Raw genomic sequence first — 19054 nt, 5'->3', positions numbered from 1 at the left:
TAATGTTTATGTATTTGGGTGTCCCTGTGTGTTGGGTACATAGATATTTACAAGTGCTGTATTCTCTTGTTAATTCCTTTGTCATTATGTAATCTTTTGTTACAGTCATTGCTTTAATGTTTATTTTGTCCCTATAAGTATTTCTTTTTATTTCCATTTGCATGGAATATCTTCTTCATCCCTTTTCTTTCTTTCTTTCTTTCTTTCTTTCTTTCTTTCTTTCTTTCTTTCTTTCTTTCTTTCCTTCCTTCCTTCCTTCCTTCCTTCCTTCCTTCCTTCCTTCCTTCCTTCCTTCCTTTCTTTCTTTCATGTTTATTTTTGAGAGAGAGAGCTCGCGCATGAGCAGGGGAGGGGCAGAAAGAGAGGGAGACCAAGGATCTGAAGCAGGCTCCGTGCCGACAGCAGAGAGCCCTATGCAGGGCTTGAACCCATGAACCGCGAGATCATGACCTGAGCCAAAGTCGGACACAACTGACAGAGCCACCCAGGCTGCCCCATCCCTTCACTTTCAGTTGTAGGCCTTTAGATCTGAATTGAATTTCTTTTAGGCAGTGTGTATGTATGTGTGTGTGCGTGTGTGCATGCGTGTGTGTTGTGTGTGTGTGTGTGTGTGTCTTGGGTTTTTGGTTTTTTCCATGGGTCTTATGAATCCAGTCAGCCACCACATGTCTTTTGATGGGAGCATTTAATCTATTTACATCTAAAGCAATTATTGATAAACAGTGTATTTTATGCCATTCTGATTGTTTGTTGGTTGTTTTTGAAGTTCTCTGTTCCTTTCTTCTCTTGCTATCTTTCCTTGTGATGTGGTGACTTTTCTTAGTGCTATGTTTATATTTCTTTCTTTTTTTAAAAAAGTGTTCAATGTTTGTTTTTTTGAGGAAGAGAGAAAGCGAGAGAGAGAGTGTAAGAGGGGAAGGAGCGGAGAGAGACAGAGGCACAGAATCCAAAGCAGAGAGAGAGCTGTCAGCACAGAGCTTGATGAGGGGCTTGAACTCATGAACCGTGAGAGCATGACCTGAAACGAAGTTGGACACTTAACCAACTGAGTCACCCAGGTGCTCCTCTTTCTTTGTTTTTTAAGTAGGCTGCGTGTCCAATGTGGGGCTTGAACTCATGACCCTGACATGAAGAGTTGCATGCTCTATACCTGAGCCAGCCAGGAGCCCCTGTATTTTTTTCATCTTTTTTTGTGTATCTGTTATAGATATTTGATTTGTGATTACCATGAGGTCCATATATAACATCCTGTATGTAAAGCAGTCTATTTTAAATTTATGGTCACTTAAATTCAAGTACGTTCTAAACACTGCATTCCCCACTCCACCCCCATGTTTTATGTTTTTGATGTCATATTTTACATCTTAATTATTTTGTGTATCTTTTGACAAATTATTATAGGTCTAGATGACTTTACTACTTTTGTCTTTTTTAAAAAATTTTTATTTAATGTTTTTATTTATTTTTGAGACAGAGAGAGACCGAGCATGAGCAGGGGAGGGGCAGAGAGAGAGGGAGACACAGAATCCGAAGCAGGCTCCAGGCTCTGAGCTATCAGTACAGAGCCTGATGCGGGGCTCGAACTCATAGACTGTGAGATCATGACCTGAGCTGAAGTTGGACACTTAACCGACTGAGCCACCCAGGTACCCCTGTCTTTTAACCCTCATACTAACCATGTGGGTGGTTGCTGTGCTACCTTTACTATATGTTTACCTTTACCAGTGAGATTTTTTTTCTCTCATAATTATCTTATTTCTATTAATGGTCCTCCCTTATATTTTAGTTTAAAGACATCCCTATAACATTTTTTATAAGGCTAGTTTGGTTTGATGAACTTTAGCTTTTGCTGGTCTTGGAAGCTCCTATCGCTCCTTCGGTTCTGATTAACATCCTTCCTGGGTAGAGTATTCTCGGTTAATTTTTCATTTTAGCACTTTGAATATATCCTGACACTCCCTTCTGGCCTGTAAAGTTTATGCTTAGAAATCAGCTCATGGTCTTATGGGGGTTCCCTTGTATATAATTAGTTGTTTTTCTCTTGCTGCTATTAAGATTCTCTCTTTGTCATTAACTGTTGACACTTTGATTATGTGTTTTGGTTAGGTCTCTTTGGGCTCATCTTTTTTTTTTTTTTTTTAATGTTTATTTATCTCAGAGGGGGGTGGTGCAGAGAGAGAAGGAGACAGAGGATCTAAAGCCATCTCTGTGCTGACAGCAGTGAGCCCAGCGTGGGACTTGAACTCACGAACTGTGAGATCATGACCTGAGCTGAAGTCAGACACTCAACAGACTGAGCTACCCAGGCACCCCTCTTTGGTTTCATCTTATTTGATATTCTGTGCATCCTGGACTTGGATGTATTTGCTTTGCCAGGTTAGGGATATTTACAGCCCTTATTCCTTCAAATAGATTTTCTGTCCCTTTCTTACTCTCCTCTTTAGGGACCCCTATAATTCAAATGTTAGTATGCTTGATATTGTCCTAGGAGTCCCTTAAAATATCCTCATATTTATAATTTTTTCTTTTTTCTGTTCCTTTTGGAACCCTGTCTTATCACTGATCTATTCTTCTGTATCATCTTATCAGCTGTTAATTCCCTGTCATGTATTTTTTCATTTCATTTATTCTTTAGTTCTAATTGGTCTTTTTTTAAATTTTTTCTCTGTGCTGAAGTTCTCACTGTGTTCATCCATTCTTCTCCTGAGTTTGAGGAATATCTTTATAACCATTCTTTACACTCTTTATCTGAAGTGTTTATCTCCATTTCATTTAGTTCTTTTTTCTAGATTTTGTCTTGTTATTTTGTTTAGAACATATTCCTCCCTCTCCTTGTTTTGCCTAACTCTGTTTCTGTATATTATTTAGATCAGTTATCCTGCCTCTTCTCATCTTTTCTAATATAAATACTTAATGCTAAAAATTTTTCTCTGAGTACTGCTTTAGGTGTCATAAATTTTCATGTCATGTTTCCATATTCAATGGAAATTCGAATTCAAACTTCAATTCAAAATGTTTTCTTTTTTTTTTTTTTAATTCAAAAAATTTTCTAATTAGCCCTTGGCTTCCTCTTTAAACCACAGGTTGCTTGTTCTGTTATTTAATTTCCAAATATTTGGGTATTTCCAGTTTATTTATTTTTTATCTTTATCCTTGAGAGACAGAGAGACAGAGAGCATGAGTTGGGGAGGTGTAGAGAGAGAAGGAGACACAGAATCCAAAGCAGTCTCCAGGCTCTGAGCTGTGAGCACAGAGCCTGATGTGGGTCTTGAACCCACAGACCATGAGATCATGATTTGAGCTGAAGTCAGATGCTTAATCAACTGAGCCACCTAGGTACCCCTCCATTTTACTTTTTGTTAATGATTTCTAGTATAATTTAGTTGTGTTTGGAGGACATGCTTTGTATGATCTTCTTTTAAATTTGTTGATATGTTTTGTGGCCCAGAATATGACATATCTTGGTACATGTTTCATGTGCCCATGAAAAGGATGTTGTTGGTGCTGTATGGTCTTCTATATCCTTGCTAATTTATTGTCTGCTTCTACTTAGAAGGAGGGAGATGATGATGTCTTCAACTATAATTTAGGATTTTTAATTTTTATTTTCAGTGATATAACTTTCTAATTATTTTGTATTCTAAAGCTCTTAGGTGCATACACTTTTAGAATTGTTACTTCTTCTTTGTGAATTGACCCCTTTAGTAACCAGATTGCCCTTTTCATCCCTGACAGTATTCTTTATTCTAAAGTGTGCTTTCTCTCATATTTCATAAAGCCATTCCAACTTTATTCTTTTCCCTACCAGTTTTTCCACTAACATCCTTTTTAAATAAATTGTGATGTAATTTACATATCATAAAATTCACCCTTTCAAAGTATACAGTTCAATAGTTTCCTTCTGTTCACAAGACTGTACAACCATCACCACCATCTAGTTCTAATATATTTCATCACCCTCAAAAGAAACCCTATACCCATTAGGAGTCACAATCCATTTTTCCCTACCAATCCTAATGTTCTTTTATTATACCTGGATCCAGTCCAGGATACAATATTGCATACAGCTGTTCCATCTCCATAGTCTCCTCCAATATTTGATGGTCTTTGTTTTTGCTTTTTTGTGACCTTGACAATCTTGAAAAGAACTGGTTAGATATTTTGTAGAATGTCTCTCAGTTTGGGTTTGTCTAATATTTTTTTTCATGATTAAACTGGGATTGTGAGTTTTGGGGTAAGAATACCACAGAGGTGAATTGTGTTTCTCACCATGTATCAGGGAGGTCATGATTTCCACGTGACTTAGCACCAGTGATGTTAACCTTGATCACTTGGTGTAGGTGGTGTCTGCAAGGTTTCTACACTGTTAAAGTTAGTATTTCTTCCTTTCCATACTCTATTCTTAGGAAGGGAGTCATTAAGTCCAGCTCATGCTCATGGGAAAGGGAATTAAATTTTACTTTCTGACTGGGATTATCTACATAAATTTTCTGGAGTAGTACTGTAAGGAACTTATCCCATCTCCCCTTATATTTTTTCATTCGGTAGTTTATACCAATATGCATTCATTTATAGTAATTTTGTACTTCAGGTAATTACCCAGGACCGTGAATTGTTTTAGTTTTGGCCATTAGGAGCTCTTTCAGGTTGGCTCCTATGTTCTTTTGACATATTTTTTCTTTAGCATACCTTATTTTCACACAGTATAAGAGGCTCTAGGCTCATCCTGTATTTTCCTTGCCCCAGATCTAGAATCGAGTATTTCTCTGAAGAACTCTGGTTCCTTTTGTTAGGGGATGGTAATTAAAAACCAAGATCCAAGGAACTGGATGTCCTTGTTGCTACTGGGGTGTGGCTACATTAGAGCTGCATTATTTTAAAATAAGTAGCTTTATTGTGATTGTTATTATTTTATTTATTTTTATTTGAGAGAGAGCAGGAGCAGAGAAGGCAGAGGGAGACAGAGAGAATCCCAATCTAGTTCCACACTCAGCGTGGAGCCTGACATGGTGCTCAATCCCATAGCCCCAGGACAAGACCTGAGCTGAAATCAAGAGTAGGATGCTCAACTGACTGAACCCCCAGGCCCCTCGTTGTGATTTTAATGCTCATATACATTTATTCATTCATTCAAATTGTTTTAAAGTAATTTTTTTTTTAATGTTTATTTTTGAGACAGAGACAGAGCATGAATGGGGGGAGGTTCAGAGAGATAGGGAGATACAGAATCTGAAGCAGGCTCCAGGCTCTGAGCCGTCAGCATAGAGCCTGACGCGGGGCTCAAACTCACGGACCATGAGATCATGACCTGAGCCGAGTGGGACGCTTAACCAACTGAGCCACCCAGGCGCCCCTAAAGTAATTTTTTAAAAAATGTTTTGAATGCTTATTTATTTTTGAAAGAGAGAGAGACAGAGCATGAGCAGGGGAGGGGCAGAGAAGGAGACACAGAATCTGAAGGAGGCTCCAGGCTCTAAGCTATCAGCACAGAGCCCAATGCGGGGTTTGAACCACAAGTTGTGAGATCATGACCTGAGCCAAAGTTGGACGCTTAACCGACTGAGCCACCCAGGTGCCCCAAGAATATTAATTAGAGTTGTTTTAAATTCCCAGTCAGATAATTCTATGCCAGATAACTCTAACCAAATAATCTATGCCATATTTGGTTGTGATAATTGCTCTCTTTATTTTTTCCTTTTTGTATGCCTTGTGATTTTTTTCTTGATAGTTGGATATGATGTACCCAGCTATAAGGAACTCAGTAAATAGACCTTAGTAAAATGGTAGTGAGGTAGTGGGTGGAGGAAGTGCATTCTATATTCCTATGATTAGGGCTTAGTCTCAGTGAGCCTTTGCCTCTCTCTGGACTGTGAGTTTAATCACAAGAGTTTTTCATTGTCTTCTTTTTTCTTCTTGTCTAACTGTGTTTGCTCTTTCTCAGGACTCTTTTGGCTATTCTGGGTCCCCTAAATTACAACCTTATATGAATTCTGGTACCAGCTTTTCCATTTCTATAAGGAAGGCAGCTGGAATTTCCATAAAATGATGTTGAATCTGAAGATCGGTTTGGGGAGGGTTGCCATCTTAACAGAATAAGTCTTGCTGTCCATGAATATGCAATATCTTTCCATTTGTGTATGTCTTTAATTTCTTTCAACAGTGTTTTGTATTTTTCAGAGTATAAATTTTGTACCACTTTCATTAAATTTATTTTTAAGTGTTTTATTTTGATGCTACTATAAGTGATTTTCTTCATTTCATTTTCAGTTAATTAAATGCTACTATATAGAAATATAATTGATGCTGCTATCTTGATCTTTTATCCTGCAACCTTGCTGAACCTGTTTACTTGTTCTGATGACTTTGAGTGGATTCCTTTGAATTTTTTATGTATAAGCTCATGTTATCTGCAGATACATATAACTTTACTTTCTTTCCAATCAATCAGTATACCTTTTATTTAATTTCCTTGCTCAATTGCCTTAGCTATCATCTCCAGTACAATGTTGAAGAGAAGTGGTGAGAGTGGTGAAAGCAGACATCCATATCTTATTTCTGAATTTAGGGGGAAAGCGTTCAGTATTTCACTGTTAGATATGATGTTAGAGTTTTTTAAATCAATGCCCTTTACCAAATTGAGGAATTTCCCTTTTTGAGTGTTTTAAATTATTATGGGGTATTCAGTTTTTGAGTTCTTAGTGGTTGCCCTGGGGATTACAATCAATACCTTATAACTGTGGTAGTTCATTTAATACCATCTTAATTTCAATAGCATACAAAAATTTTGCTCCTAAACACACACATAGCCAACAGAACATGAAAAATGTTCAACATCACTAATGCAAATCAAAACCACAGTGATATATAACCTCACACCTGTCAGAATGACTAAAATCGAAAACACAAGATGGGGTGCCTGAGTGGCTCGATTGGTTAAGCATCCAGCTCTTGATTTCGGCTCAGGTCATGATCTCACGGTTTGTAAGATCGAGCCCTGGTTCAATCTCTGTCTCTCCCCCTCTTTCTACCCCTCCCCTGTGCTCTTGTGGGCACACTCTTTCTCTCTCAAAATAAATGAACATCTTAAACAAACAACAAAAAAAGAAACAAGTATTGGTAAGGGTGTGGAGAAAAAGGAACCTTTGTTGATAGAAATGCAAACTGGTGCAGCCACTGTAGAAAACACTGTGGAGATTCCTTAAAAAATTAAAAATAGGATGAATCACTATATGATTTAGTAATTCCACTACTGGGTATTTACCCAAAGAATATGAAAACACTAACTCAAAAAGATATATGCACCCCTATGTTTATTGCAGCATCATTTACAGTAGCCAGGTAAGGAAGCAACCCAAATGTCTATCCATAGATGAATGGATAAAGAAGATGTGGAGTGTGTGTGTATACATTTATGCATGTGCACACACACAATGGAATATTACTTAGCTATAAAAAATAATGAAACTTGCCATTTGTAACAACTTGGATAGATCTAGAGGATATATTGCTAAGTGAAATAAGTTAGTCAAAGAAAGACAAATACCATGTGATTTCTCTCATATGTGGAATTTAAGAAAGAAAACAAAAGAGACAAAAAAGTAGACTCTTTAATGTAGAGAATAAATTTGGTGGTTATGGGGGGAGGATGGGTGAAATAGGTGAAGGGGATTAAGAGTACAGTTATTGTTTTGAGCACTGAGTAATGTACAGAATTGTTGAATCACTATGTTGTACTTCTGAAACTAATACAAACTATATGTTAATTATACTTGAATTAAAAAAATAAAAAAATTTTAGCTCTTTACAACTCCGTCCCCTTTACTTTTTTCTTAATATTGCCATACAAATTACAACTTTATATATTATGTGCCCATCAACAAAAATTTTTTAAATATTTTTTAATGTTTTTATTTATTTTTGAGAGAAAGGGGGCGGGCAGATAGAGAGAGGGAGATAACAGAATCCGAAGCAGGCTCGAGGCTCTGAGCTGTCAGCATAGAGCCCGGCCCGGGGCTCAAACTCACAGACTGTGAGATCATAACTTGAGTCGTGAAGTCAGATGCCTAACCAACCTAGCCACCCAGGCACCCCCATCAACAAAATTTTTAATTTTACAGACAGAATGACCATGCAAGCAGGGTAGAAGGGCAGAGGAAGAGAGAGAATCCCAAGCAGGTTCCACACTCAGTGCAGAGCCTGACATGGGGCTCAATCCCACAACCGTGGGTTCATGACCTGAGTGGAAATCAAGAGTCAGACACTTGGGATGTCTGAGTGGCTCAGTCAGGCAAGTGTCCACCTTCAGCTCAGGTCATGATCTCACAGTCAATGAGTTTGAGCCCCACATTGGGCTCTGTGCTGACAGCTTAGAGCCTGGAGCCTGCTTTGGATTCTGTGTCTCCCTCTCTCTGCCCCTCCCCCACTCATGCTCTGTCTCTCTCTGTTTCAGAAATAAACATTAAAAAAAAAAAAAAAAAGAAAAGGAATCAGACACTCAGCCGACTGAGCCATTCAAGTGCCCCAACGGATTTATAATTATTACATTATGTAATTGTTTTTTAAAAAAATTTCATTAAATGTTTGAGAGACCGAAAGAGAAAGAGAAAGAGACCTAGCAAGGGAGGGGCAAAGAGAGAGGGAAACACAGAATCCGAAGCAGGCTTCAGGCTCCAAGCTGTCAGGGCAGAGCCCAACGTGGGGCTTGAACTCACAAACTGCAAGATTGTGACCTGAGCTGAACTTGAACAGTTAACTGACTGAGCCACCCAGGTGCCCCTGTAAATGTCTTTTAAATTAGATAGAAGGGAAAAAGAGTTATAAACCAAAAGATACATTTATAATTATGAGTTCTCAGTTTTCATGTATCTAATAATATTTTTTTAATTAAAATTTTTTTAATGTTTATTTTTTGAGAAACAGAGAGACAGATTGCAAGCAGAGGAGGGGCAGAGAGGTGGGGCGGGGAGACACAATCTGAAGCATGCTCTAGGCTCTGAACTGTGAGCACAGAGCCCAACGCAGAGCTCAAACTCATGAACTGTGAGATCATGACCTGAGCTGAAGTTGGACACTTAACCAATGGAACCAGCCAGGTGCCCCTAATTTTTTTTAATGTTTCTTTATTTTTGAGAGAGAGAGAGAGAGAGAGAGTGTGTGTGTGCAAGCAGGGGAGGGGCACAGAGAGAAAGAGACACAGAATCCAAAGCAGCCTCCAGGCTGTGAACTGTCAGCACAGAGCCTGATCTGGGCCTCTAACCCACGAACCTTGAGATCATGACCTGAGCCAAAGTTGGACACTTAACCGACTGAGCCACCCAGGCGCTCCACACTTATCTAGTAATATCTTACTCATTTTATTTTATTTATTTTTAATTAATTCTATTTATTTTTTGTTTATTAGAGAGAGAGAGGGAGAGAGATGGAGTCTGAGTGGGGGAGGGGCAGAGAGAGACGGAGCACAGAATCTGAAGCAGGCTCTAGGCTCTGAGCTGTCAGCACAGAGCGGAACTCATGAACTCCAAGATCATGACCCGAACCGAAGTCAGACGCTTAATCGACTGAGCCACCCAGGCACCCCCATCTAGTAATCTTTTAATACACCTTCAGTTTTTGAAGAAGAGTTTTGCTGGTTATGGAAATTTTGGTTGATAAGTTTTGTTCTTTCAACACATTTAATGTCATTTTACTGCTTTCTGGCTTCCTAGTTTCTGATTAGAAATGATGTCTTATTGAGGATCTCTTTTGCTTGATCAATTGTGTCTCTTGCTTTGAAGATTGCCTTTGGTTTTCAGTAGTGTTTGATTATGATACCTCTAAATGTGAATCTGAGTTGATTCTATTGGCAGTTTGTTGAACTTGTTTATGAGGCTTAATGTTTTTCATTAAAATTGGATTTTGGGGGCAGTTATTTCATCAAATATTCCTTTTTGCTCCTTTGTTTCCTTTCTTGCTGGGATTCCCAGTATGCATATGTTGGTATGCTTGTTAGTGTCCCACAGGTCTCTGAGGCATAGTTGTTTTTTTTTATTTCTTAGATGAAATAACGTAAATTGATGTATCTTCAGTTTCACTGATTGTTTTTTCCTCTTGTTCAAATCTGTTCAGACCATTTAGCTTTTTGTGGTTATTATAATTGTACTTTGCCACCCCAGAATTCCTATTGGGTTTTTTCCCCCCTCAAAAGCTATTCCCTTTTTTTAATAATTTCTCTTCATTGATATTCTCAGTGTGCTGAGACCTTTTTCCCATACTGTCCTTAGTTCATTAGCCATGGCTTCCTTTAATCCTTTAAACATTTAATGCAGCTGATTTAAGAACTTGCCTGGTAAATTCAGTATCTGGACTTTGAGTTTCTGTTGATCGGTTTTCTACCCTGTGTATGGGCCATACTTTGTGTTGTTTTCTTTCTTGCCATGTTCTATAGTATTGTGTTGAAAACTGGATGTTTGAGTAATACAATGTGGCAACAGAATTTTTTGTTGCCATCATTGTAATTGTTTCCTTGCTTAGTGGCTTTTTTCTGACCCAGTTCTGTTTTGTCTATATTCATGTGTGTGTGTGTGTGTGTGTGTGTGTGTGTGTGTGTGTGTGTGTGTGTGTGTGTAAAATGTTTATTTAGTTTTGGGGGGGTGGTGGGTAGACAGAGGATCTGAAGCAGGCTCTGTGCTGACAGCAGAGAGCCTGATGTGGGGCTCAAACTCACGAACTGTGAGATCATGACGTGAGCCAAAGATGGACGCCTAACCAACCTAGCCCCCCAGGCACCACTGTTTTGTCTGTATTTTTATTTTTATTTTTATTTTTATTAAAAAAAATTTTTTTTTTTAACATTTTTTTAATTTATTTTTGAGACAGAGAGAGACAGAGCATGAACGGGGCAGGGGCAGAGAGAGAGGGAGACACAGAATCGGAAGCAGGCTCCAGGCTCCGAGCCATCAGCCCAGAGCCCGACGCGGGGCTCAAACTCACGGACCGCAAGACCGTGACCTGGCTGAAGTCGGACGCTTAACCGACTGAGCCACCCAGGCGCCCCATTGTCTATATTTTTATATGTGGCCAGTAAAGTCTCCACTTGGTTAGTTTAATGATCAGCTAATGATTGGACAGCAATTTCCTTAGTTTGATTTGATTTGATTTCCTGATACCAAGAAGTCTCCTGGGCATTATAAGAAGAGTTCTGTGTGCATATTGAATGAAGCATGCCTTTAACACTCAGTTATGCAGTTTTGAACTCTGCCTTAGCCTTTGTACAGATCTGTACAGATCCTTCAGTATAGCCAGAGATGCCAGTTTAGGGCCTTCTGATGAATTCTCATGACTTACCTGAACATGTGTAGAGCCTGGGCATACACAGCCCTACATATGGGCCAGTATTCTAGATTCTTGGGAATTTGTTAGAGTTTTTCAAAGTCCTTATGCACATCTCATATCCTTACTTTTCCTCTTTTTTTTTTTTTAATGTTTGTTTATTTTTGGGAGATCACAAGTGGGAAAGGGGCAGAGAGAGGGGGACAGAGGATCCGAAGCGGCTTTTCACTGACAGCAGCAAGCCTGGTGAGGGGCTTGAACTCACCAACAGCAAGATCATAACCTGAGCTAAAGTCAGATGGTTAATCGACTGAGCTACTCAGGTGCCCCTAAATGTTTATTTTTGAGAGCGCGAGCAGAGGAGGGGCAGAGAGAGAGGAAGACAGAGAATCCGAAGTGGGCTCTGCACTGACAGCAGACAGCCTGATGCGGGGCTCAGACTCAGGAACAGTGAGATCATGACCTGAGCCAAAGTCGGATGCTTCATGGACTGAGCCATCTAGTCGCCCCTGTCCTTGCTTTTCTCATTAAATTTTTTGGTTAGTCTGTTGTTTGACCTAACAAGCAGCTTTAAAGTTCAGCATTTGCCTGTCGTTGTTGTTAGCAAACACACCCATGGAAAGTTATTTTGACACTGCCCAAGCTATAGATCAGGTCAAACGTAGACAGTCTTGCAAGTGAATTTTTCTAGGGAACCATCAAAAATGTCAGGTAGTGACAGTTCTTTGGGATTAAGGCTTGGAAGAAATTTCAGCACATTCTGTGACTGCTTGTCTTCACTTTGAATGTGATATGTTAGTTTTAATTACCATAGCTCCTGGAGAGCAGGTCATGGGACTGGGACAAGTTAAAACACCACAAAGTTCCAATGTTCTTACTGAGGGTCAGCTCTTTTTCTTGAATAGAGTCTCCTTGAATTATTGCAAACCTTTGGTTATTTTCTACATTCTGAAGAATTGAGTCTTAAAATTTTTGCCAATTTTCTTATTGCTTTTATCAAGAGAAGAATTTTTGAGGGTCCTGACTTGCTATGATTACTGGGTTTTGTAGCTTATTTAGTCTTAGCTTGTCCTTTCTATCTCTTTCTCAGGCTCTTTTACTGTACTGTTAAATGAGTGTCTTTCTGGGTTTCTTCATATTTGAAATATGGTATACTGCCAAGGATAGTCACTGCAGTTATTTATAATAGCAAAAGAGTAAGAAACAATCCAAATGTCCCAAAATACAGAAATCATTTATTTAAAATGATTTATCTAATATCCATATGATGGAATGTTACACAGATACTAACAATCATCTATTTAGAGACTATTTTGTAGGAAAATGTATGATACGGATGGGGAAAAATTATAAAATTCAGTATATTCAAATTTTTGAAAATAAGTTTTGTAAAGAAACAAACATGTATATACCAAAAAAACTGCTGGAAGGAGCTGTATCAAAATATTAGCATTTATTATTTCTGGGTAGTATTTAAATCAGGTGAGTTATAAATGATTTTTGTTCTGTATTATGTACCATAAGGTTGTATTAGTTATTTTTTGTGTTAAAAATAAATGTAGCAATTAGTATGACATACCTGTACCTATTACTATTTTTCACTCATATTAATGTAATGAAAAATTATTTGACTGTTGAGTTTGGGTGATTTAATATAAGCTCTTATGAATATTTGAAAAAACGCTATAAGAACATTAATAGTAACTCTGACATTGGGGCTAACAAAATGTATATGAGTAGTTGTTAATCCTAAGAGTTTACTCCATAGAAAGTTTAATTTCACTGGGATATAATAGGGTGAATTATTAGGCAGATGAAAAACCTATAGTCTCATTTATTAGCATTTCATTTTTTTCCTTTTCAGGCGCATATTAAATTTCCTATTGACTACCCGTATTCACCACCTACCTTCAGATTCTTGACCAAAATGTGGCACCCCAACATTTATGAGGTAAGAGACATATGTTGTGAATTTCTCTGAAGATTCATTTTTTAGATACAGTCCTGCAAAATAACCTATGCATCTCAGTATGCTGTGGTAGTTATGCTGTAGCCGCAAGGGAGTGTTCATGGTTCCCCACTTGTAGTTACTAGTCTCTAGTTTAATTGTTCCAAATTGAAGGTTGTTTCATAATACCGGTGTATTCTACACATAGATATGTTTATATATAATATATATAAAGCTTAAAAAATTTTTTAAGCTTATTTATTCTGAAAGAGTATGATTGGGATAGAGGCAGAGAGACAGGGAGAGAGAATTCCAAGCAGGCTCTATGCTGACACAGCACAGAGCCCAACAAGGGGCCCAAACCCACAAATTGTGAGATCATGACCTGAGCCAAAATCAAGAGTTGGATGCTTAACCACCTGACCCACCCAGGCAACCCTAGATTTTTTTTTTAAGAGAGAGGGGCATGCAAGCAGGGGAGAGGGGCAGAGGGAAAGAGAGAGGTAATCTCAAGCAGGCTTCATCCTCAGCATGGAGCCTGATGTGAGGCTTGATCCCATGACCCTGGGATCATGACCTGAGCCAAAATCAAGAGTCTGATGCTCAACCAACTGAGCCACCCAGGGACCCCTATTATATTTAAGATTGAGACTTTGAATCATTGTTGCTATTCCTAAGATTATACTGCCTAGGTGTTAAGATTGGCATTTTAAAAATTTAGTGTATAAAGTCATACAAATTACTATCCTCTAGCTTCACAGCAAGGGTTACCTGTTGCTATGATCACAGATTGAGCTTCTCAGGGGAATTTATCCTACTACATTTGGACTGGCCTCTTTTTAGTAATTGCTTCAGAGCAGTTGAGAACCTCTTTTAGAATAAATCCAAGGTGAGGTTCTTCTACGGAACATTTCACATGCCTGAGGGAGTGATTTCTAGTTTTGTTGGTGAAAGACACTTAGCTTTGGGCTAATCTATAACCATGCTGGAATGATGCATTTTGTTTCTCAGGATCATTATGTAAAGGACCTCTAAAATATCCTTATAGTCCACTCCTTTACCATTTTGTAATCTTTTTCATTGTATTAAGGCTCTGAGGTGGTCTTACTTTATTGAAGCTGTGGACCATGCATTAAAATTCCTTTTTAAAATTTGCAGCCTTAGTCATATAGTCCCTTCTTTTGCTCTGGTGGATATTGGGACGCTCCTTTGCTCCAGAAACAGAGCAACATAATGCCTGTAGGCAAGAAATGAAGAACTTGCTCTAGAGCTCTGAACCCTGAATTTGGATCTCCATATAAATCAGCACACTGGAGCAAGCAGCTTTATTGTTTTACACAATTTACTTTTTCTTCAAGGCATTATCTTTGCCTTTCTTTTCTTTAAACAAGACAAACTGGTGCTCAAAAGGTGATGTGTAGTTACATTTCCAGAAATAAGCTCCCAGAATTTGTTTTCTTTAATGTCTTTAGTATTTGAGATAATCACAATATTTATAAACAATAGTGAATACCTTAATACTATTCTGTATAACAGAGTTACCCCTTGTAGGAGATAGACTATAGAAACAATTCACTGTTTAAGAAGTTCAAAACGAGTTCAGCGCAAGTAGAAATACTTCTGTGTTTCTGTCCATGTAGTATTTATGGATTTTATATAGCATGAGTGAAGTGAGAAGACTCAAGCTTTTGTTTTGCTATTAAGAACTAATTCACCTAAAAGCCATGTGTTCACTTGTTTCCATTCTGAAGTTACCTAATCCCAAACTCCTCTCAAAGAGAAACAAAAGGGGCGCCTGGGTGGCTCAGTCGGTTGAGCGTCTGACTTCAGCTCAGGTCATGGTCTTGCAGTTCAGGAGTTCGAGCCCCGCGTCGGACTCTGTGCTAACAAACTGTCCCCTGCTCATGCTCTGCGTCTGTCTCTCAAAAATAAATAAATGTTAAAAAAAAAAAAAAGAAACAAAAAACAAGGAAAAGGATTCAAAACTGTGAAGGAATAAAGTGTATGTAACCTTCCCTTTCGACTATTTTTTCACTATTAAAGTAGACTATTTAGTTCTGTCTCAAGACTTAGCATTGGATCATTATTTTTTAAAAAGTTTTTTTCATATAATCAAATTTTCAATGGGAAAATAATTCATTTGTATCTTATAAATATGCAGTTGTTTTCCATGCCACAAATGTTTACTTTTTAATTTTTTTAATGTTTATTTAGTTTTGAGAGGCAGAGACAGAGCACGAGTAGGGGAGGAACAGAGAGAGAAGGAAGCACAGAATCTGAAGTAGGCTCCAAACTCTGACCTGTCAGCACAGAGTCCTGACGTGGGGCTCAAACCCATGAACCATGAGATCATGACCTGAGCCAAAGTTGGACGCTTGAGTGACTGAGCCACCCAGGAGCCCCTAATGTTTTCTTTTTAAAGAAGTGATAAAGTGTGGTTAGGAATTTAATTTGATATAGTCATGGTGGTCATAAGAGACTTATAGGGCGCTTGGTTGGCTTAGTCAGCAGAGCATGTGACTCTTGATCCTTGGGTTGTGAGTTCAAGCCCTACTTTGAGTGTAGAGATTACGTAAAAAAATAAAATCTTTGGGGTGCCTGGGTAGCTCAATGGGTTGATCGTCTAACTCTTGATTTAGGGTCATGGGATTGAGCCCCATGTCAGACTCTGCACTGAGTATGCAGCCTGCTTGAGATTGTCTCTCTCTCTCTCTTTCTCTCTGCTCGTACACTCTGTCTCTAAAATGAAATGAAACAAAATAAAATAAATCTTTAAAAAACAGAGAGAGACTCTTCTCACATAAGTTAATTTATTTTGCTACACTTTGGAAATGATTATCAGAATTGAACTTTTTGAGGGCCTATGTCCGTATTTGTGATTCTAAAGGTTGGGGCTCATGTTTCTTGGCCAAAGGGATATTCTTGTTGGTTGTTGCTCTCACCTACCTGCGTTGTCACCTGTGGTAGACACGTGGTGGACCTTGAGGTCAAATTGCTGTAGTCATCAAAATGTTTACTGCAGTGTTATTTGTAATAGAATTAGAGATGGGGGAGGGGCAGTGAAACAAACCAATCAAAAATACAAAAGTAGAAGGCTATTCAAATGCCAGAAAAAGGGACTTGATGAAAGGGTTTTGGGAAGGTTCCTGGGTAGCCCAATCAGTTAAGCGTCTGACTCTCGGTTTCAGCTCAGGTCATGATCTCACGGTTCATGGGTTGGAGCCCTGTGTCAGGCTCTGTGCTGACAGCTCAGAGCCTGAAGCCTGTTTTGGATTCTTTGTCTCCCCCTCTCTCTGCCCCTCCCTGCTCACGCTGTCTCTCTCTCTCAAAAATAATCATTAAAAAAAAAAGTAAAAAAATAAACTTAAAAGAAGTTTTTGCTACATTAACTTCACAAACATTAAAAATAAATATTGTAGAGACTATTATTGTTAGAAAATAAGTTATAATGTTATTTTTTAAAATAACTTTTTAAAGTTTATTTTTATTTTTGAGAGATAGAGAGTGAGCGGGGGAGGAGCAGAGAGGGGGACAGAATCCCAAGCAGGCTTCGCTCTATCAGCGCAGAGCCCACTGTGGGGCTTGAGCTCAAAATCTGTGAGATCATGACCTGAGATGAAACCAAGAGTCAGACACTTAACTGACTTAGCCACCCAGGTGCCCCTATTATGTGAAGTTTTAAAAATCACAAGAGCTTTTGTTACAGTTTTGCTAAATACATCAATGTACACATTACTACGGCCCCAAAAGAAGTAAACGCTGCAGTATATATGAATGAATTCAATTATTTTAACATTACCTTTATCATTGCCATATTTGTGAAATTTATAAATATCAAGGGGGAACTTGGAGAACAAAGGAAATTTAATATGAACTTGTCATCAGTGATTGTACTACTATGTATCTACTCCTGTCTGCTTTGTAATATGTTGAGTGAACTCAAAAATAGTTTCATGGTTACATGTAACTGCGTTCTCAGAAGTAGACAGCCAACAAACTCCATTTGTCTGGCCATGTATTAAAATGAGGCTTTCATACACCCTGTAATGCACTGTGAACTTTACAGCTATGGCAACTCAGAATCTCTCTGTTCTTTAGAATTTAGTAAATAAAAAATAATTTTTTTTTTAGAATAGACTAATTTTTAGAGTGGTTTTAGATTCACTGCAAAATTGAGTGGAAAGCACACACTATTTGATCTTTTTAGTACTAGTGAGTTGTGAAACACAGTATGAAGCTTTACTTAAAAAACATAATAGGGGCACCTGGCTAGCTCAGTCAGAAGAGCATGTGACTCTTGATCTCGAGGTTATGAGTTTGAGCCCCATGGTGCATGTAGAGGTTACTTAAATTTAAAAAAAAAGTAAAAATATAAAGATTTCAGATGTTTTTTTTTATGAAGGAGTATACAAGTCATCTTTCCTATATAGTGTGCACAGGTAAATGTCAACCAGTGCAGTCATGAAATGAAAGTTCATGTATGTTGGTGTCTTTTAGTCTGCTTGACAGCCAGTAATAAAAATATTTTGCTGTTTCACTTATGGTTCTGGTTCTGAAGAGTTATTCTTCATTCTAGAACCCAGATTATTCTCAAATCATTATACTAATTTGTATAGCTTCCAGCATTATAAAGATGTATCAATTTGGCTACTATTCCACTGTCATTAGGGCATGGTATGTTTAAATATTATTGTTTTAATAATGATTAAAAATAGACCCTACTGTTTTAATATGCTTTTCCTAAGTCATGTTGTCTTAGCTTGGGCTGCTATAACAGTACCATAGAGGGGATGGCTTAAAGAAAAGGAATATATTTTCTCACAGAATAGGAAGCTAGAAGTCCAAGATCAAGGTGCCAGCATGGTTAGTTTCTGAAGACTCTTCTGCTTTATCTCTCTGTCCTTAGAAGGCTTGAGTAAAGAACAGGCTAGCTGTCTGGTATCTTATATAAGGTTTTTTGCCAAGTCTGCAGAACCATAACTGTTTGGAATAATAAAGTTTAGGCTTTGTAAGTGTTGAATGGGCCTAATTACACATAGTTTATGATCTTTGTAATTATTTAGATGGATAGTATGCATTAGGAGTGAAAATGGTTGAGACCTATAATCAGCTTTTTAAAAGTTGAAAGAACTGCATATATCCAAGAGTCCTTTACAGTAAAGCTCTAGTCATCAATTATATTTTAGCATTAAGAAAAGACCAGATAAAAGCAACAATAATGCTGTGTTAGCGAGGGTTCTCCAGAGAAACAGAACCAATAGGATATATAGAGATATGTATTAGAGGAGGTTTATTTATAGGAGTTGGCTCATATGGTTATAAAGTCTAAGAAATAGCACAGTCTCTGCAAGCTGTAGAACCAAGAAAGCCAGGAGTATAATTCAGATTGAATCCAGAGGCCTGGAAACTAAGGAGCTGCATGTGTATGTCCTAGAATACCAAGGCCCAAGAACCCAGAGTTCCAGTGTTCCAGGTTAAGAGAGAATTGGTCTTTTGCCTGTTTGTTGTGTTCAGGACCTCAACAGATTGGATGATGCCTGCCCCATTAGGATACTTAACTCCAGTTAGGGTGGATATTCCTTACTCAGTCTACTGATAGAAATTCTTGCATCTCCTGGAAACACCCTCACAGACACACCCAGAAGGAATGTTTTACCAGCTGGGATCTGATTTGTAAGTAATCTGTGACAAGCAAGATTTAATATATATTTATGTAGTTATATTCATGGATTTGCAGATCTTATGCATTCTCTATAACTTTAAGGTACAGGAAAAAGGTTTTTCTAGGCAGTGATGTGC

General features: G+C 38.1%; 1 protein-coding gene across 1 annotated transcript in view; it reads left to right on the top strand.

Annotated features, from left to right (window-relative positions):
- UBE2R2 (ubiquitin conjugating enzyme E2 R2) overlaps nucleotides 1-19054 on the top strand; it is a 115158-nt gene that overhangs the window by 70357 nt on the left and 25747 nt on the right. Inside the window, exon 2 of the mRNA XM_015073288.3 lies at nucleotides 13172-13258. Within this exon, the coding sequence (XP_014928774.1) occupies nucleotides 13172-13258 (87 nt within the window). The remainder of the gene's footprint in view (nucleotides 1-13171; nucleotides 13259-19054) is intronic.

Source organism: Acinonyx jubatus, chromosome D4 (genome assembly GCF_027475565.1).
Source record: "Acinonyx jubatus isolate Ajub_Pintada_27869175 chromosome D4, VMU_Ajub_asm_v1.0, whole genome shotgun sequence".
NCBI classification, from domain to species: Eukaryota; Metazoa; Chordata; class Mammalia; order Carnivora; family Felidae; genus Acinonyx; species Acinonyx jubatus.
This window is presented reverse-complemented; position numbering and strand designations above follow the sequence as displayed.